At 36.1% G+C, this 25,958-nt stretch overlaps 3 protein-coding genes across 10 annotated transcripts; 1 reads left to right on the plus strand and 2 right to left on the minus strand.

Moving 5' to 3' along the window:
- Positions 1-273: 273 nt before the first annotated feature.
- Positions 274-7,111, minus strand: Gcn2 (eukaryotic translation initiation factor 2 alpha kinase Gcn2). Of its 2 annotated transcripts, XM_070295305.1 has the most exons (15): positions 6,920-7,111; positions 6,608-6,728; positions 6,333-6,502; positions 6,156-6,253; positions 5,992-6,089; positions 5,173-5,727; positions 4,703-5,077; positions 4,088-4,627; positions 3,778-3,929; positions 3,210-3,652; positions 2,864-3,140; positions 2,256-2,775; positions 1,625-2,107; positions 635-1,539; positions 274-510 (listed from the first exon to the last, which is right to left on the minus strand). In XM_070295305.1, exons 2-15 carry the CDS (start codon positions 6,662-6,664, stop codon positions 384-386), a joined length of 4,800 nt encoding a protein of 1,599 aa, XP_070151406.1. In that variant the 5' UTR covers positions 6,665-6,728; positions 6,920-7,111; the 3' UTR covers positions 274-383. The 2 variants fall into 2 exon arrangements, with proteins under 2 accessions (XP_070151406.1, XP_070151405.1); XM_070295304.1 differs by having other exon boundaries at positions 5,992-6,253.
- A 139-nt stretch (positions 7,112-7,250) lies between these two features.
- Positions 7,251-8,879, plus strand: Eif3i (eukaryotic translation initiation factor 3 subunit I). The gene is made up of 5 exons (XM_070295704.1): positions 7,251-7,361; positions 7,530-7,776; positions 7,867-8,147; positions 8,226-8,426; positions 8,566-8,879. Exons 1-5 carry the CDS (start codon positions 7,359-7,361, stop codon positions 8,812-8,814), a joined length of 981 nt encoding a protein of 326 aa, XP_070151805.1. The 5' UTR covers positions 7,251-7,358; the 3' UTR covers positions 8,815-8,879.
- A 2,325-nt stretch (positions 8,880-11,204) lies between these two features.
- On the minus strand, positions 11,205-24,815 carry Mep-1 (MEP-1). Of its 7 annotated transcripts, none has more exons than XM_070295249.1 (10): positions 24,466-24,736; positions 20,424-20,720; positions 17,895-17,994; positions 15,002-17,371; positions 14,812-14,900; positions 13,505-13,642; positions 12,682-12,858; positions 12,183-12,305; positions 11,827-11,931; positions 11,205-11,696 (listed from the first exon to the last, which is right to left on the minus strand). In XM_070295249.1, the coding sequence occupies exons 3-10, from the start codon at positions 17,962-17,964 to the stop codon at positions 11,382-11,384; spliced, it is 3,387 nt and encodes a 1,128-aa protein (XP_070151350.1). In that variant the 5' UTR covers positions 17,965-17,994; positions 20,424-20,720; positions 24,466-24,736; the 3' UTR covers positions 11,205-11,381. The 7 variants fall into 7 exon arrangements, with proteins under 7 accessions (XP_070151350.1, XP_070151352.1, XP_070151348.1 ...); XM_070295251.1 differs by lacking the exon at positions 24,466-24,736 and adding an exon at positions 21,412-21,457; XM_070295247.1 differs by lacking the exon at positions 20,424-20,720 and having other exon boundaries at positions 24,466-24,815.
- Between the last annotated feature and the right edge of the window lie 1,143 nt (positions 24,816-25,958).

Here is a 25,958-nt window from a genome sequence, read left to right on the forward strand (position 1 = left end):
GAAAATTATACCCCTATATTACGCGTCTCGTAATTCTTTTTTAAATCTATTTTAATCCTACAATACATGGCTGAAACAACAAGAATAATATATCGTGTTATTGCAATAAACATGCTTGATTTTTGTACAAGTTTTGTGCTGCTTCTCTGTTTGAGCTTCAAATTAAAATCTATAGATTTTTAATTGTTATACGTATGTCTTAGTTGTAAGACATATGTAATTTTATTTATTAAACATTTTACACTTACAAATATATATAATGCAGTACAAAAGATGCTTAAGTATCTAGTCTTACATTGATATACATATATTTCAGTCACTCATTTCAATGATTTCACATGATTATTATGAAAAAATATATTCTTCGATTTCAATAATATCATTTATAAAAGGGTCATATATGCACTATCTATTAAACTATATAATATCTCTACAGGCTTTGATTTTTCATTCCGTAATTCCTTCATTTCCTCACATATCTGTTTAATGTATTTTTTATGCCGTGGATGTCTAATAAATGTAAAAATATACATATATATTTAAGATTTTATACACACATTCTGTTAACGTAATGTTTATTCCAATTATTTGCATAATATGTAGAATAAGTATACGAGAAATTAATTATACTCACTTGTCTATCACAATTTGAATGCTCTTTTGAAATATCTGTTCTTCCTCGTCAATTTCTAGAAAACTGATTATTGTTCTTATAACGGACATTTCCAAAAAAACTGCAAAGATTTCTATAGGAACTTTATACGATATTCTTTGCAAGTAGGATGACATTTGTGCCAGTATGGTATTCTTAAAACTTCTTCTACCACTTCCGGATAGCTTATCGCGCTCCGAAAGAATAAAATTGATATTAGCGTTGACCGGATTACTCGGCGCTATCGATACATCGTTCGCACTCACTTTACTTTCAGATCTATTTAATATCGGTAATACGGTTTCCGATTGTCGTTGCAAGTACTCGGCAATGTCCTGTATGGTGTTCCATTTCTTCTCTTGGAATCGATCTCTCTCCCACGTTTGTACCTTTAATGTACCATTTCTTAATAATACTATATGACTTATAGAATTTTCTTGGCAGTATTCTAATATTTCTTCCATAGTACATAGATCCAATATTGTTACTTTCAATCCTAATAACCAGATTTCCCGCAATATATTAATCATCTCTCTTTCCCTTCTCCCCTCGCTTCCTGGACTGCTCTCGCAACATACAGCCACATCGATGCAGCCGTATTTACTCTCACCATTCAGATTCTCGCACGCTTCGGTAACGGCAGATACCAATTTATCTAATGATATGCTGATACCAGCACCGTATTGCTTTGTTTCCTTACTCGCCATTCCAGTGCGTTCCAAGACCTTTTTGAATGACATCAGCATCTTGTCGTATCGACCACCCGCGGCTATGACATCCTGACCACCTCGTTTTCGTCTATGTTTTAATTCGCAAGTTATCTGATATATCACACCGCTATATTGTTGTACATTATACGTTAATAAAGGTACGACGGTAATAGGCCACTATAACAATATATACAAATTTATATAGTTTATACAAATTGTATAAAAATACATATATTATAATATGTATATATATGTGCATTACCTTAACACCCAAACCTTCTACATTAGATATTACAGCCTCTATATCTTTCAGGCCCTCTTTGGCTAAGCCCGCGACGTCCCCTTTTCTTCTCGTTATTGTTTTCAAGACACTGGAGATTTTCGCAACGGAACTTTCTGTTTCGAGTAAATTGAAAAGCGTTTCCATAGCTTGATCGGTAAGGCACAAACTTATCAAGTGGGTTTGGACTTGGAACTTTGTTAATTTTCCATCGCGAGCATCCTGCAGTATAGAATATATATCCTGATACTTGTCCTTCTCTACGCCGCAGTACATCAGTACGGCTTGCAACAATGACGTGTGATTCAAACGCACAATAAAATTATAGTCGCGGATCTGCGGTAATTCATTAAAAATCTCCCATATGATGAAAATCAGTTCAGCCTCGGTCATTAAATTATCTATAGGACTAATGATGTCGAAAGCGCATTCATACAATTCCCTTGGATGAAATCCTCCTCGAGCCTACAATAATTAATGCGATTGTTTATGTGTAAGTTTCATTACTACATTATTCGTAAATTGATTTCACAAAATGCATCGAGTTTTAACTTCATATTCAAAAAAGCTGCTTATAAGATCTCTCAAGGCATTTTTATCTCTGAAGGCACACCTTTTTATCTCTAAAGACACGTTCAATAGCGTATCTTCGAATATGCGAAATATTGTTCCACACAATGTATCGGGCGAAAGGAGTACGGAGATCGTGCGGTATAGAAACAATGCTACCGGTGCGTGTCATCAATTTCACACTGTACTCGGTAAAGTTAGAATGCTGAATAGACTTGGGCATTAGTAACGGAGTCGTGAGACATATTCCGCCATGCTTTTGAAATATTTCGATGATCTTTTGTTTCACGTTTTCCTGCAGAACTTGCTTTTTTGAGGAAAGAACGCTTGGCATTCCCCTAGCAGGCAAATTCATGTCATAAGTAATATCCTCGGCCGGCGTCACGTCTTGCGTGAAACACGACGCCACTAAATATTTATATGCTTTACTTTGAGTGTTGGACAATGTATGGCGCACCATCTCTTGCAATTCCGTCTCTTCTAACTGAGGTGGCGGCAAGTACGCAGAAGAAAGCAATTCTTGGGCGGTGGGACGTTGACTTGGATCATGATTCAATAACCAGCTGACGAAAATAAAGAGTTTAATTGCATCTTTTCGTTGATAATTGAGAGAATCATTTATTTAATCTTATTAAAAATTTAATTTTTTACCGTATAATATGAACTTGATGTGGCATATCTGTTTCCACTATGTCGGAAGGAAAAACGATTTCTTTGGAGCGTAAACTCAATAAAATCTTTACGCGTTCCATTCCAGTAGTTAATGGTTTATATGTCATTTCAAAAAAGATAATTCCCAAGCTGTAGATATCCACCTTTTGATTGTAGATTGCTTTGGCAGTTTTGGCAGAAAGTTCAGGAGCTACATATAAAGCTGTACCAACTTGACCAGTAAGAGATCCCAATTCCTCTATGTCGAAACTTCCACCTAGAGATATAAATTATATATATAAAATTAATTAATGTAACATTAATTGTTATACACAAGTGCTCGTACCTTTCTCGAATTGTGACTCTTTGTCAGCATCAATGGTCTGAATTAAAGTCGATAATATATTAGTTGTTGCTAATCCAAAATCTCCTATCTTGACGTGATCGTTACTATCGAGAAAGATGTTTACAGGTTTCAAATCTCTATGTATCATACCCTGCTGATGAATATGTGCTAAACCTTCTACAATCTCTCGAAATAATCTCCAGACGCGTTCCTCGTCTTCGTATAAATCGTTATCTATGGCAGTTCTTAAGGTACTTTTCTCACAAAATTCCATTTGTATATACATAAATTGTATTTCCTTTACAGTTACGTCTTCACTAGCAGATTCAACGTCTTTAGCATCATTTTTTGAAGCATCCGGCGTCATTGCAGATTTTTGTGATATACCATCTCTCTCAAACTCGATACTATCGGAAGATTCAATACATAGAAAGGTTCGCATTCTATGAAAAATATAACTTGTATTAGTTTTTTTAATATGTATCATGCAAAACATAAAGAGCCAATAAGCTGAATTAAAATATTAATTATAAAATTTTCTCTGATATTTTAAAAAAAGTTGTCTTACAAAAAGGTGCAATGTTCTTCGCTATCAGAATCAGTCGAGGTATCGCTGTTATCATCACTATCAGTACCATTTGCCCGAGATTCATATGATATATTCCATTCAACATCGTGTAAAGGTGGAGCAAATTTTTCTATTTCATCATTTTCCAATTGCTAAGAATTTAAATTACAATGATACATCATATTATAAGTTTAATTACATTTTTAATATATTTGACGTTTTTTATAAATTCAACTATAAAATAAGAGAGAAATATTGTTGTTAACTTTGTTATTTATAAAAGTGACGTTATCATAGATAATATACTTACATTAACTATATCTATTTTATCTTGTGTGGTGGTCGTTCTATCCGAAGATGTGGTAACTGGTGTAAACTGATTATGTCTGGCAGAATCATCCAGAGTAGCACTTTCAATCCATGAATTATAATAACGTACAACATTCTCATGATTCATTCTTGAGAGCAATTTCACTTCGCGTGTAATCTTCTTATTCAGTTGTTTATTTTTCGGATTCAGCTTTATTCGTTTGATAGCGTAGATCCCACCATCTAATTTATTTCTCACTTTCAAGACGTCGCCAAAGGCTCCTTTTCCTAACCACTTTAAAACTTCAAATTCGTTCTGTATTCGCGATTGTCCGTCCATTGACGGCAAATGCAACTGAATATCGTTATCCGGTTCCTCTGGCTCTAAATCTTGTTCTTTCTCATTATGAACTGGCGTTAAGGGTGATAAGCCTCGTTCTAACGGCGTTTTTATAAAACTATGTTGACATAGCTGTTCCGCGGACCAACGCATTCTCTCGTCGTCGATAAGACATTTTGAAATAAAATCTCTCAAGTGAAGCTGAAAAAAAAATTATTATATGTGCATGTATTGATCAGTTGTCACTATTATACATATTGCATAAAGAAAATCTACCTGTGAGATTTCTGTTAGATCGATTTCTTCTCCAGATATGATAGTTCCTTTCAACAACGAAAGCAATAAGATTCCAAATCTGTATATGTCTGCCTTTTTACCTCCACGGCCTTGAATTGTTGGAAAATCGTGTTCAGTCTTTGCTAAGGAATTTGAATGATACATATCTGATAATCTCTTATCTAAAGAGTAATCGGATAATCTTACAACACCCATACGATCTATATAAACGCTGGTGTCGCGTAAATCTTTATGCACTACATTATTTTCATGGAGATATCGTAACGCCTCGAGAATACCACTTGCTAGATATCTCAATGTGTCGATATCAATTGGAATGTTTGCCATCAAGAAAACCGAGCATGTGGTTCCAACCTACTTTTGCACACAATCGAGAAAACGTACTCTTATAATTTTGTATGATATTATGATATTATTACAAAACAAAATATATGCATATTTTTACATACCACAAACTCTTGTAGTATGTAAATTACTACATTGTTGTTATTTTGTAAATATTTCATATTTAAATAATGCACAAGATTTTGATGATGCAATTTGTACAAATGATTGAGTTCTTGTTCCAAACTGGCTATTTGTTTCATGACGTGATGTATATCAATAGTTTCTTGAGTAGAATCGCATTCATTCGACACTGTACATTTTAACATCCACTCCGTGATAGCCAGTAATTCTCCAGTAGTCATATCCACGCCGGCATATACCACAGAACCTTTTGCACTGTGACCCAAGCATTTTCCTCGGTGTACTTGTCTCTCGCCTTTATTACTGTCAAAATGCATGAGTTTGGTACCCCTATGCTCGCATAGCGATCCTTCGGAACTTTCCGACGTGCTAACGCATCTGCGTCTAAAGCGGCTTGTCCCTTTCTCGTGCGGAGACGATGGTATCGATCTAAAGATCTGTGTATCAAAATCTGTGGCCAATCGAATCGTTTCTTTCCGATTACGCATCTCGGCTTTCAGGGCTTCCTGACGTTTCTGTATGGCATCTTGCAGTACCTGGTGATAAAATAAAATAATTAAGATTTATGATATGCACACATATTAACAACAACAACAAAAAACACAAACACAAACAAACAAACAAACAAACAAACAAACACACACACACACACACACACACACACACACACACACACAGAGAGAGAGAGAGAGAGAGAGAGAGAGAGAGAGAGAGAGAGAGAGAGAGAGAGAGAGAGAGAGAGAGAGAGAGAGAGAGAGAGAGAGAGAGAGAGAGAGAGAGAGAGAGAGAGAAATTCAAACCTGTCTTTCTTTATCTTCTTTCATTTGTTTTTCCTGCATTTCATACTGTATCCTTTCCTGATGTCTTGATACCATTTCTTCATAAAAACTACTGTAACCTGGTTTATTATGTTCGTGTAAGTATTTTTGAATATGTTGACTAAATTCAAAGATCATAACTTCACCCTTTAATTTTTCTGCCAAGTTCTCAAGTTCTGATGATAAAATTGCCACTTGTTGATGAGACAAACCTCTGCTATCTTGTAATTGAATAATTGGTACTCTAAAATATAAATAAATTATATATAAATGACAAAATATAAATTCTTTTATTTGAAAAATGTACCAATATATAAACTTACTCGTCAGGATATTTGTCGCTGCATATAATATGTAAATCGATTTGTGCATAGATTTCTGCTGGTCCAGACATACCTTTTTGTGGTGTCAAGGTAACAACAATGTCCAAGGGTTGCCATTTTTTTTTATTCTTGTTCTTCCTCAAATCACGTAATTCGTCACCAAAAATGGACTGTTATAAACAATAGCATAGAGTCATTAAAAGAAAATACAATACAGTTTAGAAAAAGTAGACTTACATATATATATATATATTCTTGTAAGTATATTACAATACCTTCAAAACTTCTAATTCATTTTGCTGTCGATCCTTACAAGATTCAATATGAGACATCTTGCAATGCTGCTATTCACCCATTTTACATAGATTAGTGAGTCTCAGAATTTAACGAAAAAATCTGACGAAAATCTCATATTTAATCTCACATATACATAACATATTATATATTTCAAAAATAAAATTGATATAAAACGTGATTAATTGGCGCGGTTGGGACGTATATAATCTTTATGTATGTACGTACATTTCGATAAAGGCACGTGTAAAAAATGTGTAAATAAATAAAATCGAAAAATTCTGTTTCTTCACCTGAATCTCTCACATCATCTCACGTGCAACGACATCGCGATTTGCTTCGTGGTACATATTTGCTCAAAAAATAAATTTTTTTTGTGCTTCAAATTTGACTAACTCTTTGATTTATAAATTAAATCTCACACAATCGCAAAACCTTATTTGATTTCTCGATATAATACAATACTGTTGTATTGTACTACCACAGCGTACTACTGTACAATGTACACAATCACAATAAAACAACATTCGTATACAACCCTGATGCAATGAATATCTAGATACGATTGAGTTCTAGAAATTCTCTATTCGATAGCCAATCGGGAATAGGACAAAATCTTGTCGTATAAATATAATCCCGCCTTTATCAATCACGACTTTCTTCGGTGGATGGCGTGTACGTTAGAGGATAAATCAACTAAAACTGAAGTGAAATTGAATAAAACGCTACAAAATGGTTAGTTTCATTTAATCTTACATTAATACATTTATATTATTATTTTTCAGCGAAATTTGCGTTATATTTAAACTAATAAAACATGTTTGATAATATAACCTCAATGTGACAGATACATCAATTCTTTTTACATATATACCGGTATATATAGGAAATTGTTTGCTACAGAAACCCTTGATGTTACACGGACACGAACGTGCCATCACTAAAATAAAATATAATAGAGAAGGAGATTTGTTGTTCTCTGCTAGTAAGGATAAGCAACCTAATGTTTGGTATGCCTTAAATGGAGAGCGTCTTGGAACTTTCAACGGCCACAACGGTTCCGTATGGTGCATCGATGTCAACTGGGATACCACACGGCTATTATCCGGCAGTGGTGACAATACGCTGAGAGTTTGGGATTGTCAAACTGGTCTGTATATAACAAAAACAAATATAATTAATATATTTTACTTGCATATGCAGTATATGTATAATTATATTTTTATATAATTTTGTTTAGGCAAGGAGATAGGTCAATTGAGCACAAATAGTTCTGTAAGAGCATGTGGTTTCAGTTATTCAGCAAATCTTGCTGTCTTCTCCACTGATAAAGCCTTAGGTCATCAGTGTGAGATGTTTATCATGGATGTACGAAATGTCGATTCTACATTATCACAAGAAGATGCGATCTCTAGAATCTCTGTCAATGGTCCTAGAATTTCCGCTATATTATGGGGTGCTTTGGATGAGACTATTATTACAGGTCACGAGGATGGTGAAATTAAACTTTGGGACGTGAGGGCAAGTGTTTTTATAGTTACAATGATAATTATCATGGAAATATCTGGTAATAATTTGGTATGTTTGTAATATTTACAGACTGGGAAGAAGCTGTCCAGTGTTAAAGGTCACAAATCACAGATAAATGATATGCAATGTAACAAAGATGGCACCATGTTTGTAACTGCATCCAAAGATCATACAGCAAAACTTTTCGATAGTGAATCCTTGATGTTATTGAAGACATACAAGACAGAAAGACCTGTAAATTCTGCCACAATATCACCAATTTTTGATCATGTAAGAAATTTGTGTTTTAGTAATTATCATATATTATATATCATCTTGGAATCCTGGGAAAAGAAGAATATTAGTGTAATACAGTTAGGAAATATAAATCCAGAACATTATAATTTGCCAAGTAAATATTTTTCTATAGGTCGTACTTGGTGGTGGTCAAGACGCTATGGATGTCACTACAACGTCCGCGCGACAAGGCAAATTTGATTCACGATTCTTCCATTTAGTGTTCGAAGAGGAATTTGCACGTTTGAAAGGTCATTTTGGCCCTATTAATTCTCTTGCTTTTCATCCCAATGGTCGTAGTTACTCTACAGGTGGAGAAGATGGATATATGCGAATTAATAATTTTGATCAATCTTACTTCGACTTCCATTTCGAGTATTAAATTTATCAATTGAAAGATACATTTATATAATAAAATATATATATTATTCTACCAAAATAAAATACAGCTGCGTAATCATTTTTCCACACTACATAAATTTAAACAACAAGAGGACTTTACAACGAATTGGGTAAAATATATCTAATGATAATAAACTTTTATTATTAAATACATGATTAGAAGTATTCTTATATAGAAGTATCTTAATAATTATATAAAAAAAAATATCTCGAGAATTCCTCATATAAGTTATTCATTAAAAGTTATACATAATATTTTAGAACTTTGAAATAATGTATATCAAATATGAAATCTTAAAATATCTATTAATAAAATATAATAAATTTATCATAATTAATATAATTCGTGAATGTTTGTATTATAACTTTCTTACATAGACGAAATTTTTGTCTATCAATATATACAAGGCGTCCTTTCCAATAATCTTTTTTTCATTTACTCTAATTTTCTTTTGTATTTTTTACTATGTATTTTAATTCTAAATTTTTTTGGCAGATAATAGTGTTTTAGCGCATTTAATCTGCTTTACTTAAAATATATTAAAATATTAAGATTTATATATGGCACATATTTTGGAATCTTAATACAGAAGAAAAGAAAATGAGAGAGAGAGAGAGAGAGAGAGAGAGAGAATATATTTCTAGAAATAATCTTATATAATCATGGATGCATTATATATGTAATTATAAATATAATATCAATTTTTTTATATATATTTTGTAATATTTGTGGGGCGGACAAAATAGGCTTTGAAATATATAGATATCGGGATTGTGCTTTATCATTTAGATCACAAACTTTGTTGTAATCTTTAGTGAATAATAGTAAGTCTCAAAGTGTAGCACATATTGTACGAGTTTTAGTTCAATGTTGGTACACTTTATTTTTGTAATCATATAATATTGTACAAATTATTACAATAAACTATATATTTCTGTAATTATGTCTGTTTCTTAGTTTTACCAACATGGCTTGCCGTAAGCATTTGGCAAGGTAGCAGAATTAAATAATACAGCCATACAGTGCAAAAACGCACTATCTTATATCTTTTTTTCACTGATTACGATTTTTTCCTTCTAAAATTATATCCTACAATAACGTACAAAAATTATCGGGACAAATTGAAATTACTAAATTAAACCCGCGTTAATTTTTTTAACGACTATCTACATATTGATGTAATTCTATAATCGTTCTGGAGTGTATACAAGAAGAAAATGAAATGAATAGTCTCTTCTTGTACTACACTATTGCTCTATATTATTATCATTTTACATATTTATATATATAATATCGTATGTTTTTGCGAACGTTTTATATTATATATATACATATATAAATGTAGATGTACGCGTCGCGTTGTGTGCTAACAGGATCAATGTTCCGTTTTATATTCACGTTTATCGTTTATCAGAAAAAATGTATGCACGAGTGTGTGTATTTGTGTGCCATTCTATTTTATTGATATATTTCTTTATATTATATCCTATATTAATGTACATTTTTGTTTGTTCTTACAAGAGCGCAAAAATAAAACCGAATATTTTCTGCTTTTTATTACAATATATGTGACTAAAGGGGGGGGGGGGTGTCAAACTTATGTAGTAATATATAGATATACAATTTACATAAATTCCAATTAAAAAAAAAAAAAAAAAAAAAAAATTGTTTCTCGTGTTATATATCATAAATTATTCCATATACACACAGTTTCATGAAATATCATAAATAAAGATAATGACGATAATTTCACTAACTGTTAATTAAAAAAACGTATGATAATGAAATGAGAGTACAGTTTGTATACGATTTAAAGAACCGCATGGTAGCTAGTATACACTCGTCGTTAGTACCTGTGTACTATAGATTCGCGTGACAGTCGAGGGCACTCTGGTCAATTAGTACAATTTATCGCATCGTATATCATTCGGAAACCGCTCCACAAACATGATGTTTTATCAAACCCGAGATTGAGGACAGTTTCATTATCCCGCGAGTCATATTAGCGTCAATAACAAAATAGAATAAATTCGAATATATATTTATCTTAGAAAAAGAATTTACATTATAGAGAATTCGCTATGTAAGAGAATAATCCGCACGCGTTGCGACGTATCGAATGTAGATATACTCCGTATATCGTATGCGAAAGAGTCTGTGTTACACATAGGCGTTTATAGGTCGGGAGTATGCAGCTCTAGGAGTTAACCAAGGAGTCAGACTGAAGGCCACCCTTTAATGTTTTTTTACAGTCTATTTTATGTAGGTCCGATAACAACAATAAAAATTCTTAAATAAATATATCGGTGTAATCATTGATGGAATATTGTTACGCAGTCAATTAAATTCCTGTCATCATAAGAGTCGTGTTTTCTTTCCTTTTTTTCCCCTTTGGATGTTTTTAAAATTCGCGTCTTAAGCATAGTATACACATGTACACGGTACATTAATCACTGTACATTTTCCAGTGATTGGTATGGAGTACCACAAAGAGTTATGCAAAATTCGATCAGACAAGACACAAGTATCACTCAAGCTCATCATTGCTATTTTCCCCTGCCTTGAGTCGCACCGGATCTAGTTGTGGGTTTCGCCGGTTGCGGGATAATCGTAATCTCATCGTTAATCTTCAATGGCTTTAGAAGCGAGTCATTCGATCTGGATGATGGAGATGCAGGCGCATTCTTCTTATCCATTACTCTCTTCGCAACGACACTGTGCGCTGAGTACACGTGATTCTCGAATTGCTTGTACATTCCGAATGTGGCAGTGCAAACTGTACATTTATATGATAGATGTGCTGGCTTTAATGTCATTCCGTGATCTCGAGCAACATGATTTAATAGTTTCCATTGATATACCTGTGAAATCAATACACATAACTCTTAACTACTCGTTCATCGCTCATGTTCGTTTATGTTCTCTTTTTCTTGAAAAAAAGTGCTCTTTACTTAAAAAAAACGTAAAAAGATGTGAAAAGAGTAAACTTACTTTGCCACAAGCCGGACAACGACCTGCATCCTTTCCTTTATTCGCCGCTTCTTGCATGCTGGATGTAACCAGCCCATGAGATCCCAACAAATGTCTTTCCAAACCCTATAAGAAAAAATGTAATTATTGTGCAACTATTAACATGAATACATTTATGAAACGGTAATACAATCAAATCTTATTTAAAATTTATATTTTACTAAAATTAATATAGACAAAATGTGGCTGTGAAAATATCAATCAGTATTTTCCTATACATGTAAAAAAAAGAATAATGTATAATTTTTTCTACATTTTAATTATAAAAATTGTAAAAAATTTTTCATATTTTTTAATCAATTACATTAAAATTTTACCTGATCTGTAAAAAATCGGAATTGGCATTTCTGGCAGTTTAATGGAGGTCTATTGTAAATCATCTTTGGATGTATTTTTACTTTGTGGATCCATTGCATGTGATTTCGTAATTGTTCTAGATCCTAAAATAAATATAATAAGTTGTAATGCAAAGTACTTCAGAAAGATTAATGTGCTATTGTATACATGGTTTTATAACATCTGCTAATAATAATTAATCTTATCATCTATTATATATAATCTTGTCAGTGTGTAATATATAGTATAATCAGAAATATATTTTTTTTTATATATTACTGTTATGAATTTGAATCTATAAACTCAACTTATATAATTTAAATAATAAATTCTATTCGATAGTTATGAAAAAGTATTTTGATGGAATTTTCATATTTCTTTCTTAAAGATATATACAGCCTTTGAATATAGATCTGATTACTACATGGGAATAAAAATATGCAGATTTTTATTATGTATTACTTTACTATTGTGTATTACCTTAATATATCCATCACAAATTTCACATATAACAAATGTATTTTTTCCTCCAGATTTTGAAGAAGTTCCTGATCCTGGAATGGAGGTTTGAGATGTCGTACGTGGTAATGGAGTAATAGATATACTTGGCTGACTCAACAGTTTTGCTGTGGGATTTTTCGGACTGGTTGTTGTGTTCTGAAAAATATAAAGTGTTATTTAGGAAAAGTCGTTAATGTAACGTTACTCATAAATCATATACTGACAAATATCTTTCATTAGTATATAATATCCACCTGAAAAATCATACATCAAAGGAATACATTTTTTAGATTGCTCTATCTCCACATAATGTCTATATGTGTGTATGTATTCCTTCATCAAATTTTATAATTAAAAATCAAAATTCTATCTCTTGCAAAATCTAATAATTAGTTCAATCTCTTGATTCATTTTTTCCTATAACAACTATGTAACACAATTTATTACTTTTTTTAATATTAAGATAAATATTTGTTTTTTTTTGTTAGTAAAATTATATAAACATATTAATTAGTGTAATTGTGTACTGTTATGTTCATATGAACGAATGAGTACTATTAATTGTATAAAGATGTATATAATTGGTCTATAAGAATAAATATGCGGGGAAGTGTTTGTACGTTAAGTCTTAAATCTTCTAAGTCTTTCTACTGCAAATTCGTTTGATTATAATCAGAGATTTAAACAATATTATAAAAAAGCCTTTTTCTGCACCCCTGCAAAACACATCATTCATGCGATCTCACATATATCACGAAATTAGTTATACTTTCTCCCCTGTTACTTTCCAATATTTATTTACCTGTGATGAGGACAACCTAGACAGAGAGTCGATTACGTTGGGTACAAGTGCAATTGGTGTGGGTTGACCGGAACTGCCGCCGCTACTGCTACTCACTCCCGAGACAGCCGACATGACAGTCCCAGAACCACCCACCACCTGCCACCACCCATATATCTTTTTTACTAGTTCTTGGAGCCTCGAGTGTATTTAAAGTGTGACAATTTAAATATGTACGCATATTTTCATCATTACGAAAAATCGGAGCATAGGTGCGTTATAAAAAATTAATACATTTATATTATCACGTCATTAAATAACTTGAATGTGACAAAACAATATTTATGACTAGGATTTAGTTATTCTCAATATAATTTTTACTCAAAAATTAACATAGAAGTTTTCTTGCAAACATATAAGATTATATAAAATATTAGAATGTTTCGTATAATTTTGAGTATTTTTGTCATTTCGCGAATTACAAATAAAGAATAATTCTTTCTATACTAAAATAATTAGAAATAACTTTTTATTAACAAAAAATTAGCTCACATAAATTAATATTTACATCATAATGCATATATTATATCAAACACTAAAAATTTAACAAATATATTTGAAAGCTTTTCTATCCTTGTTTTGATTCTAGTTTAAACAACATTTATATATAAATATACTTTAATATAGTTTATGCTATTCTGCCTTTGTTGAAAATTGTTACATAAGAGATACCAATTTGTAATATAAAATATATAAAATGTAATGATATGCATGCTCTTACACCTAAAAAATTCAACAGATAGTATTATAGCACAATTTTTTGTAGTGTACATATATAGATATAGTTTAATATGGAAAAATATGTAAACTTTTATGTATATGTGAATAGTGACTTTCTTAAACTTATATTACTTAAATTTAAATTTAAGAAGGGTATGACATTTGTTATGATATTCATCCTTGTAAGCAAGTATTTTAACAAAAAAATATAAAAGTACGGCAGCTTGCAACAAGTTATATATCCAAAACTCTATAACTAAACTATATGCAAAACTCTATAAACTATATGCAAAACTCTTTCTAAAAATATAATAACAATAAATATATACGGTCACATCTGCAACATGAATAATATTTTAAATTAAAAACTTGTTTCGCTCATTTATTTATCTTCGATTTCCGTGAAAAACGAGTTTACGACTTTTAGTCCGCTTCAATTTTGACCAATCGAATTTTACTTCTCAAAATTCGTCACAAAGTTTAATTGTTAGTGTCTGGGTATACATAGCGAAGAGTATATATTTATAAAGAATAAATACTATTTTTACCTGGAATATTTGATTACTACCAAACTGGTATGACGTGGGTACCAATAAACCGGAAGATGTAGGACGATACATCATTCCTGCAACATTGTCTGAAATACGATTTACATCAATATTGTATAATATATAAAAATTTCTCTGTATGAAAAATATATTCTCTTTTATTATATTGTATGTGTTTAGAAAAATTTACCTTGCCGCATTGCAGTAGCACCCGGCCGCAACGTTTTCAGATCGGAATATCTCGGCTGCATCGGCGGTCGCCCTCTTCCACGACCTGTGATCGGCGCTGGTAGTAATTTTGGTAGGAGCGGTTGCGGTCCCTTAGCGCTCATCGCCATAGCGGCGAGCGCATTCGGATTAGTCGGGCCAACGGGTCGCGCACGATTTAGTCTCGGTATTTTGGCCGGCGGCTCCCAGTCCGCGGCAGGCTCCAAGTTTCTCTCCGGTCTGAACTTCTTCGTACAGGCGAGAATGTGTCGCGTCAATTTGCCCTTCTGATTGTCCTCGAACGGACAGTTTGGACACTGATGGAAAGCCGGGCCACGCTCCAATCTACCGCGAGTATTGTGCTCTGCTTCCATGTGATATAAAATATCGTGGGGACTACGAACCTCCATCGGACAGAAGTTACACTTGTAAACATAATTGCGCATGTGTGGAGTCTCTAGATGATGCTGCATGACTAATGTCGATTCTGTTTTAAAACTACAGAACTCGCATTTCTTCATCTCTAAATGGAATGGTTCGTTATTCTCTTTACTAAACTCTAGATTCTTGATAAGTGAATTTATGGCTAACTGAGTTTCGACCGATGTGCTACCCTTGCCTTGCTTACGCTTTTGAGTCCGTAAGAGATCTGTTTGCACAAACTCCTGTACAAGATTCATCCCGATCTGCATGAAAAACTTGCCCAATGGCAAATCGAAGTATGTCGGTACTTTATTTCTGTCATCTTGCCTTAGTTCGCCTTGTCTGTCACTTATACTACTAAATCCATGTTCGGTCAGGTCTATTGAATTGTCACTTCCTCTGTCGTCTCCCTCTCTCTTGCTTCGTCCCTCACTTTCACTCTCATCAGACTTTTCATTACCTTTTTTATTAATATCTAAAGAATCCTCCTTATGCTCTTCATTATCCTTATTTTCGTCGACGATTCTTTTCAACTTCTCTTCCTTTTCCCTCTCCTCAATGTTTTTCTCCAATTTGGCGACAAATTCTTTTAACGGTCTTAAAGGTGGTTTCTCGTATACGTAAGGTACTATGAAGGATGGTGCTTCAACCACAAACATATCATCGGTCAGTGTCGGTAAAATCGGCGGTACTGTCGGCGTAACCGTAGTCATACTACTAGTTTTTGGACTCAATTGTGCCGTTTTCGAAGTCATTGGTACTGGTGTGATGGTCGTCCTCATATTGGGATACATTGTCTGTGTTGTCATACCACCCACCGGAACAACTGAAAAGGAGCTAGAATTGGAGATAGAATGATGAGGCTTGCTGTTACTCACAGGGACTCCACCGCGTCCTGAAAGAATTGAATTTGTATCTATTATGACTAACGTAGGTTCTTTCTTTCCACCCTTGATAGATTTACTACCAGCGGCGATCTCCACCAGACGCTTAGTATCGTTAACAACAATGGTAGTTTTACTACTATTCTTCACTGATGATTTCAGTTTAGAGTTTTCCTTGTCCTTACTGTCGATACCAGCTAATGGATCTTCTGGCTTAATCTCTTCTATATCAGATCCATCGTCGTCTACTTCCTCTTCTATTTCTTTCTCTATGTAGCTTGTTCGTTTAATATTGCGCGAACTTCTTCTCGGCGTAATATTACTAAGATCTAATTGTTTTCGCGGTTTTCTTTGTTTTGTGGGATCTTTGAGAGCACGTGGATCTGAAGCATTATGACCATTGTTCTTGGCGCTATCTGTTATTTCTTCGATATCTGGACTGTCACAGCTTCCATTCTCTTCGCAGAGCTTGATATCCGATTTCTCCATGCTGCTGTCAGCAAGTTCACTACTGTCACAGCTACAATTTGACGACATATCATTATCTTGCTTTTCGATAATTTTTTTCGAAATAAACACATCATCATTATCCAATTGTATTTCCGTAATGCTTTCATCAAGACACTCGACATCAGAGTTATTACTCTGTTCGTCTACTTCCATAGCTTCACAAGATGTGTTTTTACACTCAGATGCAGTTTTAGACACTTCACTAGAATTGTTCGTCTCACTGACACCATCCGATAATTTGGATACTTTAAAGTCATTTCTCGAGTCAAATATTTCACCCTCCTGACTATAGTTACCTACTGCTTCGTTTTGCTCACTATCTTCATCTTTTTTTTCTTGATTCTCGACTTCTCCATCATCTTGACCATCCTCATCATCATCCCCATCTTCTTCGTCATCCCCATCTTCTTCGTCACCCTCTTCATCTTCCGTGACAAATTCTTTCGATATACTTTTGCTTATGTTGTCACTAATATCCATATACTCTTCGTTGTCAGCGCTGTAGTTTCCATTGACACCATTTGGAATAATCATATCTGCAATTAATCATGAAATATTTAATCTATACATATAATTATTATTTACAAGATAAATAATCCCTTTCTCAGAACGGTAACAACGATGTGTGTTGAAAAAAACTTTAATTCAAAATATATACAACAAGAATCATTATTTTTTGCAAGCAACAATAACTATGCAGTTATAAACAGCAAAATATTATACAAAAATTTATACAGTTACGAGACATACAATTATAACAATATAATTCTCTCGAATCATTCTAGCATCAATTTTCAAGTTGATAATAAATCGTAAAATGTACATGAAAGAAAAAGTTACATACAATTATCAGTTAGCAAATCATATGATATATAAGGGTATATTAAATGACTAGATCCACTTCTTATAGGAATTACACTGTGACATGGCAACATAGACAACTCCGTTGACAAGAGATCTGTAAATCCAGAATATTCAAATTCGAGAGTATTCGATAACCCAGCCAATTGTCCAGAGGTCGAAGAACCAAAGTATAGCCGAAAAAAGAGGCATGCTCACCTTTCAAGTGTCTGTCGGGACTGCTCCTAGACGAGTCCTTAATACCAGGCTCCTCTAACGTGCCTTCCATGAGTCCACCACGGTTCGCCGCGCAGTCGATCTAAACAATTAACGATACCACTGATGACGATCGACGGCGCAAGGAGGCGAGGCGAGACGAAGCCGCTCTGCCGCGCGCTCTCAATCTCCTCGCGGCAGGTAGGCGGGCGGGGGTGCGGGAGGGAGGAATTTTTAGCGGGGCCGAATTTTTCAAAATGGCGCTGCGAATTCCGCACTTGCGTCCGCTCTCGCTCCCATAACCAACAAACTTCCGCGACCAGCCGTCCCGAGCTGGAAGGGGGGGGGGGGGAGAGAGAGGGAGGTCTCCGAGCGGTTTTCGAGTGAACGCGACGACGACGACGACGGACGACGATGATAACGACAACGACGGCGTCGTCGTCCGAGGCTCCGGAACGTCGTTCAAGGTCCCCTTTAATTCTTAATCCTCGTCGTGAGCGAGTCCGTCGTGCTGCACGCGCGCACACGCGAACAAACTGACGAGCGAACGGATGTACGGACGGACAGCGAACGGACGGACAGACGAACGGACGAACAGACGGACGGACGGACGGACGCGCAAACGAACGGGGAGTATCCGAGAGTCCTGGCTCTCGCCTGGCGAGAACAGTTAGCGTCGTCTCCCAGTCAGTCATCTGCGTTCACTAGCCACCGCTAGCGTATGCGAGTACCAGTCAGTCACTCGCCGTATCTTTCTCTCTCTCTCTCTCTCTCTCTCTCTCCTCTCTCCTCTCTCCTCTCTCAACCTACCAACCTCCTACACTCAGAAAAATACCTCGCGGAATATACATGTATGTGTATACAGTCGACTGCGCGCGCGCGCGCGCGCTGAGCTTTTTAACGAGGCGTCTAACATGCTGCACACAATGATGACGATGATGATAATGAGGACAAAACGATTTGTCAGTTACAAAAGTTTCAAAGATTATATATACATGTATTTTTATACAGGATGCTCGCGCCAACTCGGACAATCAAATCGATTTAGAAGAGCATCCGCGGCTTCGGTTTAATTAACTACATATATACGTCGCCCGCGGGTACGTCGTCGTCCACGAGCGTGACCGTTCACGGGTCCTTTTCGCGACGTACCCCAGGCGTCGATCGTCCAGGGAAAGGAAGCGGAAAAAATGAGCCGCGCGGCTCCGTCATCTCCCCGCGCCGGCGGAGAAGTGTCGGCGAAGCTTTCGGGCGCCGATCCCGGTGACGTTGCATCGACGCGCAACATCCGTACGTCGAGGTTAACCGCGGGACGACCGTCTCTTTCCGAGACGAGAGTCAAAAGTTGACAGATCGGCCCGGTGTCTTCGCTTACCTACTCGCGGAGAAGCGTGACCGGGGCGGAGGGGGGGGGGAGGGGAAGATCGGGCTCTTTTTCATCAACGGTGCTTCGAGAAGCGCCTGTTTTTCATTCCGCGCGCACGTTTTTCTCTTACCGTAGCGCACGGTAACACTAACCTGATACATCCCGCTCGGAAGCTGCCCAAGAGAATCCGTTCCCTCCCCGATCTAGGCAGAGTATCGTAAGATACCGTCGCGTCTTCGCGCGCGCTCTTCTACACTTCTCTACACTTTTACCCTCCCCCCCCCCTCCCACTCCTTCTCTCACTATCTCTCTCTCTCGCGCGCGCGCGCACGACACGGCTGGCTGTCTAGATCCCGATCACGCGGATTATACACAAGGTGCATGCGACGCGAGGCAGCTCCCAAACGATATTTACCGCGTCGAAGGCAAGGGCCCTTTGTCCTAGCGCGGCGCCGTCCCGAGGGTAAAACCATGCGCGCTTCACCCTCGCGAGATGTCCTCTCTCTCTCTCTCTCTCTCTCTCTCATACGCGCGCGCGTCAGACTAAGAGATTCCTCGAGGACGATTTACAGATTTCGTCGGGAAATACACTCTCTTGTACGCGATGCACTGCTCGACGCGCCGAGGACGCGCGTTCGAGAGCGCAGGAGTGCGGTGTGGCAGAGAGAGAGAGAGAGAGAGAGAGAGAGAGAGAGAGAGAGAGACGCATACATCAGTCAGAATGTAAAAGCTCGTCCACGGCGACGCGACCGCGCGCCACTTAGGTCGCGGTCACACGTATATACGAAGACACGCGAAACAATGCGGCCGAGACGAACGGCGAGAGCTATCATCGAGTCCGACTCGTGACTCCGTCTCTATACACTTCTCTATGCTTTTTACCATCCGCTAATCTTCGAACACGCGTCGTATTCGTTCCGTTTCCAAGTACACGGAGATGCAGGAAGTAAAACTATCGCTGGATAGAAATCCGGAATAACTTTTTCCAGACAGAGATTGAGGTTAATTTCTAGAATCTCTGTCCCTTTCGACATATATAATTAGCATTCTCTCTCTCTCTTTTCTTCTCAATCTCGACTCAACCGATCGTTCGTCTAATGTCAAGCAGACGACTCTGTCTCCTGAGAGAAAAATCCCGATCGAGTCAACGTGCGATGCATACTCACCTAGAAACGAAGAGCGAGAAGAAGAAGAAGAAGAAGAAGAAGAAGAAGAAGAAGAAGAAGACGACGACCACCACGGCGACGGCGACAACGGGGTTGTCTACGCGAGCATCGGACGGCGCGACATCATCGCGTGTATACTCGCGATCCTCGTCGACGGCGGCGATGATATTGTCCACTTGGGTCGCTTCGTTGCGCGCAGCAGTAATAGTATTATCGTGTACTACTATTCCGATATTACTCGATCGTTCGCAAGTTGCGGGGGAGTGAGCACGATTACGCGATTTATATTCCCAAAACCTGTAAATAGAGTGAACACATTCATCGCGATGATGATTGGCACACTAGAGGGCAGGCGCGACGGGACGGGAAGCGTGAAAAAGTTATGCGCCCCAGGATCGTAGCGCAGGGTAAAGGCCTATCCACAAACGAACCTGCATATCCGCGTAATGTGCACAGAAAAATTGACCAATCGCGCGTCACATACCAACGCGATATACAGGGTATATTCCTTCGCATTAGGCGCGCGATTAGTATCTTACGCGGTTTATGCGAATGGATAAGATTTTACGACCTACAGCTACTTTTTTTTTTTTTTTTTTAAATAAGAAATGCGATGACAGGAGCAGAAATGAAAAGGAGAAGCGAGGGAAGGGTCTTCTAGGAGAGAGAGAGAGAGAGAGAGAGAGAGAGATCGTTGTCGAATATGTCTGGTTTGTGCACGATTTGTGTATTAATCGCTTCTCTGATTAAACTGCGAATATATTATTACATCTTTTAACAAAATGTACAATAAAACTTAAATAAATAGGTATAAGTATGTGTATATATTTCGGCAGAATATATTTTATATATACTCTATTGCACACATTTTTAAAAAATTAAGAAATAATATTTTACATTTTAGTAACATCATCTTTTTGCATATCCAACAGGGAAGAGATTAATTTCTAAACAATGTTATTATGTCGGAAGGAAAAACGTGTAGTACCTCTATACATTCTTCAATTCTTAAATACCCTCAATTTTCATCGCTCTGACTGAAACAGATTAATTTACTACGAGTTCTCCAATTACAAGAAAACAAGTGTCGAAAATGATTAATTAATAATTAATTATGTATATACATAACCATTAATTAATTAAATACGTAATTGACTTTCGTAATACTCAATTAACTTTCATGATACTTGAAGTTTGATATCCAAGAGAGTAAGAGTGCTTTTTTTTTTTGGTGGATGTCATCTTGCGGTGCCCCACGTTTCCTCCAGAGTTTGACAATTGCGGCGAACGCGAGGCGTGTTTGTGCGCATATATAAATATGAGCACTCGTTCGAAATCAATTTCGGGATTCTCGTCTTCTCTGCATGACGCTTTTAACTGTTGAAATCGTTACAATGCGCCGACGGTACACACAGCGTTGCCAAGTTTACACGCAAAATCAATGCCGTATAATAAAAGTAATAATAAAGCCGTTAAGTAAGAGCGAATCTCCCCGTATGCTAAATAACTTTTTTTTTTTTTTTTGTCATAACGGGAGAACGCTCGCGGAAATCGCTACCGATCGAATACATCTCGCTGCGGAACCATAATCTTCGAATAAAAATTTCCAATATATCTTTCTGAAAAAGATATTTATAAAGAAAGTATATTGATGGTTAATCTTTCATTGTATAACATTAGATATTTCTCTGCAAAGAAAATGCAAAATATTTCCAAAGAACGTCTAAACTTATTAGAGATGTTTCTCGTATGTATGTGTCTGCAATAAAATCTTTTAAACTGCACAAGAGAGTTTCTAGGTCAATAACTAAAGAGAAGAATTGAAAGGATCAATGCAAGAATAAGATAACTCCATACTATTGAAGGGTTTACTTTTCCAAACTTGTTATATTTTTTTTTAAATATTCAAATTTAAAATATAAAAAAATATATATATATATATATATATATATATATATATATATATAAATGTATAAATAAGAGAGATTATATTTTATAAAGCTTTGCCTTTTTAAAAAATTTAACATGTTCTGAGAATAAGTCCTTTGATCTCTAAAATCTGTTTTAAATACAACTTTACATCTCTAAAGTGGATCTTCCACATCATTCGCTTACACAATTCTTACACCAGAATCTACAATTTTAATCGTAATTTATTAAAAGCGTTATTCAAAGTTGCTATAGAGTTGACCTTTTCATCGTTTGCATTTATAATAGTTGCATCTGCATAAAAAATTGTTTCCTTTCATATCGCAACATTGTGACAGTTGATTATAATGCTTATAATGCTTTTTCGTTACAGAAACAATTCTTACAATTAATCGCATGATGAAGTTGGTCGTTTTAATTTTCCTTTTTTTACCGAATGATGTATCCTTGAGAGAGAGAAAAAAAGCAATAAAGAATCACAGCGTATATGGCGTTTCTAATCCCTTAAGACGAGAAGTAACGGAGATGTTGGGATAGTAATATGTGTTTCTCACGATTTCACCATATCTGTTTAACAGTCATATAATACAATCTCCCCGTTATACTTTTACCGTGGTAAACGTACCTTTAAAATTTGCATCGACATTTGCGGAAAGCTTTTATTACTCTAACAATGGAATAAAAAATATTTTCTTGTACAATCCGGGGCTGATAATTAACTCTAATGAGATTATGCGTTAAAGCTTCGAGCAATATTATGATTAATTAATATATTAAATATCAATTGTATTGTATTGTATTGTGCGTTCAATAATTGTGTGTCAATATGCAAAATAGAAGTTACAATTAACAAGTATTTAAACGCGAATAAACCGTTTATTGTCTCGCGAATAATCAATTTTGGAAAAAAGAAAATCTCAATTTTCATGGAGTAAATTTTCGTTGAAAATTGACGTTTCAAATAGCATTTAAAATTAGCGCTTAAAAAGCATTCAAAATGAGAATCCTTTAAATAAGTAATAATCGGATAATAAATAATAAAATTTCGATTGTCAATTTCAATTAAGATACTTTCAATTAAAGCTAATTATAAAAAAAAAAAAATCAGATTTTTAAAAAATATATTTTTCAAGCCTCGTCGATGTTTCTACGGCTAGTAATGTTAATACAAAGAAGCTTTTAAATAATGAGGCCAGTGTTCTCATTCCATCATAAACGATGCGAGAATATATCTTGTTATACAATGCTAGTTTGTATGTGATTCTTCGATTCTCCTACAAATTCCATTCTCGTTAAGATAAGAGAGAAAAGCAAAAGAAGTAATTGACATAAACATTAAAGGGATTGCTCGCGGTGAATCGTCAATTAAAGAATGTAGATAAGAAACGTACAAGATTTATAGAATTATATAAGAAATCATTCTTATCCTCACGGATTTACATATCAAAGCCAATTATAACGTAATGGGGGAAAAAAAAGAAGAGAATAATTTCGTCGATCGATTTAGCGTGAATAAATTCAACGACCTCCTAGGACTTGGACGCCACTCTTATTATCAAAACTCCCTATCTAGCCTCCATTTTGGATTTCTGGCATTGTTTACCGATGCAAACGTGTCCGTCGTTTACGGCCTTGCATCGAGAGGAGGTTGGTACACGTACGTGGACAAGCAGATCTCACGCTTTAGAGGGACGGGGATAAGAAGAGGGGAGAGATAGAGAGGAGACGCACCTGGAGAAGACGATACGATCCTGATCGCATGGCAAAAAAAAAGAAAAAGAAAAAAAAAGCACGTAAAAATCGGACAGACCAACTGATTCAACACAGACTCGCATTTGCACTTCGGACACACGCCACTTTCTTTCTCGTCCTTACATGCAACACGCATACACGTACGCACTCATACTCGCGCGCGCATGCCACGGCCGCGAGTTGGTCGGAGCTCCCGCCATTTCTTTGCCCGTGACGGCCACGACGTGCCGTGTCCGTCGAATAGCTGCCGCGCGACCCCGGTATCGTCATCCCCCCTGTGGACGACGGTGCGATCGCTGCACGACGGACACGCACAATCGTCTCGCGTCGGATTGCCGCGCTTATTTAAATTCACACTGACCGTGTCGTTCGGCGAACAACCGCGATGGCACAGACGGCTCATCCCAACGTCGTCGCCCGCGATACGTCGGCGATGTTCGTGCGAAAGCCGTGGACCCGCTCTTGCGTGCACTCGCGTGTTTACTTGAGACGCGACGCGACGTCACCGATCCTCTCCTCTTACCACCGTCGACAAAACTGGCCAAGATGGCAGAAGTCGATCACGTGATCCGGCGACGTTTTAATGACGTATCGTGTCGTGGGTTAAAGGGCCGGCGAACGACCAGTAACGCTTGCCGCACGCTCGTCACGTGACCGAGAGCACGTGCGTGTCCAATGAAAATGATGCTTCCCTAAAAATAAGGGCGATATCCGCGATCGAAATGGCGTGAATGGGGGATGAATTCGATCAGACCGTATCGAGCATCCGCCCTTTATGACATTGCGATTTACACTAGCGCGTTTTATTGCCTACATTAATTGAGGCTTGGAGAGAAATAGACATAACCCAGTCAGCCAGGTCTATTCTAACAGATATTGCCAAGTGCTTGCTACAAATTATTGTTAGCAAAAAGGCTACAAATTTGGTACAAGAGTTGTTATTACCAATTAAGCTGGCAGATTGTCGGCAAGAATCAAGCAAAGCTTGCTAACATAACTACACAGCAAATTGGCGGCAGAAACCGAGCAAAGCTTGTTGACATGACTGACATCAGATTGTCGGCAAAAACTGAGCAGGATCTAAAGTGCGCAATCTGATGGCAAATTGGCAGCAAAAACCGAACAAAATCAGCTTATTACAAAGTATTATAAAATAGTTGAGTCGCTTATCGCTATGCGGCGCGTTATTCATTATCTATACCCGTATTCAAATTCTTGTCATGAGTGTATATAAAACCTACAAAATGCTAATAATATTATAATATATATATTTCTATCAGTTCAATTTTTGACACAATTCTTATACAGGAAATTCAAATATTGAATTGATTTCTTGCAAATCGGACAGACAATTGTTCGATTTTCACTTATTTAAACAATTTCTGTCCAAAAAGATCTTTAATTTTATAAATTAAGTTATTTGAATTTACCTATATGTTTTAACATATTAATATATGATTTTATATAATGTCTAATTATCTAATGGTCATTTTATGACCAAAACTTATCATTTTGTTACTTAGAGTTAAGGCTTTAAATCTATTTAAATATATACTTTTATATGAATGACCAAAAGCTGCAGAATTTGTTCGGTTTTCGCTGACAATCTGCTATCAGATTGTCTTGCGCAGATCTTGCTCGATTTTTGCCATCAATTTGACGTCAAATTATGTCAAGCTTTGCTCGGTTTTTGCCGTCAATTTGCTGTCAGGTTATGTCAACAAGCTTTGTCACCAAAACATAAGCTTAATGCGGACACAGATGGCACTGGATTTGTTACCAAGTTTTGAGCGAATTTGATGCCAATTTGGCAACAATTTGTTATCAAATTGCTTACTGGGAAGTTTTTACTTT

The sequence above is a fragment of the Polyergus mexicanus genome, unplaced genomic scaffold (genome assembly GCF_030449975.1).
Source record: "Polyergus mexicanus isolate NDT 795.1 unplaced genomic scaffold, iyPolMexi1.0 SCAF_5, whole genome shotgun sequence".
NCBI classification, from domain to species: domain Eukaryota; kingdom Metazoa; phylum Arthropoda; class Insecta; order Hymenoptera; family Formicidae; genus Polyergus; species Polyergus mexicanus.

What these genes read in the sequence shown, in the direction of transcription:
- Gcn2 (XM_070295304.1), bottom strand. Translation starts at nt 6,664, where the DNA reads ATGTCTCATATTGAATCTTGTAAGGATCGACAGCAAAATGAATTAGAA. An exon ending in CATCAAGTTCATATTATACG is followed by an intron (nt 2,776 to 2,863) that starts GTAAAAAATTAA and finishes TATTTTCGTCAG; the next exon opens with CTGGTTATTGAATCATGATC. An exon ending in GTGTCTTTAGAGATAAAAAG is followed by an intron (nt 2,108 to 2,255) that starts GTGTGCCTTCAG and finishes TAATTATTGTAG; the next exon opens with GCTCGAGGAGGATTTCATCC.
- Eif3i (XM_070295704.1), top strand. An exon ending in AGTTTGGGATTGTCAAACTG is followed by an intron (nt 7,777 to 7,866) that starts GTCTGTATATAA and finishes AATTTTGTTTAG; the next exon opens with GCAAGGAGATAGGTCAATTG. An exon ending in TTAAACTTTGGGACGTGAGG is followed by an intron (nt 8,148 to 8,225) that starts GCAAGTGTTTTT and finishes TAATATTTACAG; the next exon opens with ACTGGGAAGAAGCTGTCCAG.
- Mep-1 (XM_070295247.1), bottom strand. Translation starts at nt 24,507, where the DNA reads ATGAGCCGTCTGTGCCATCGCGGTTGTTCGCCGAACGACACG. An exon ending in TTTGTGATGGATATATTAAG is followed by an intron (nt 12,306 to 12,681) that starts GTAATACACAAT and finishes TATTTATTTTAG; the next exon opens with GATCTAGAACAATTACGAAA. An exon ending in GTTGTCCGGCTTGTGGCAAA is followed by an intron (nt 11,697 to 11,826) that starts GTAAGTTTACTC and finishes TTGATTTCACAG; the next exon opens with GTATATCAATGGAAACTATT.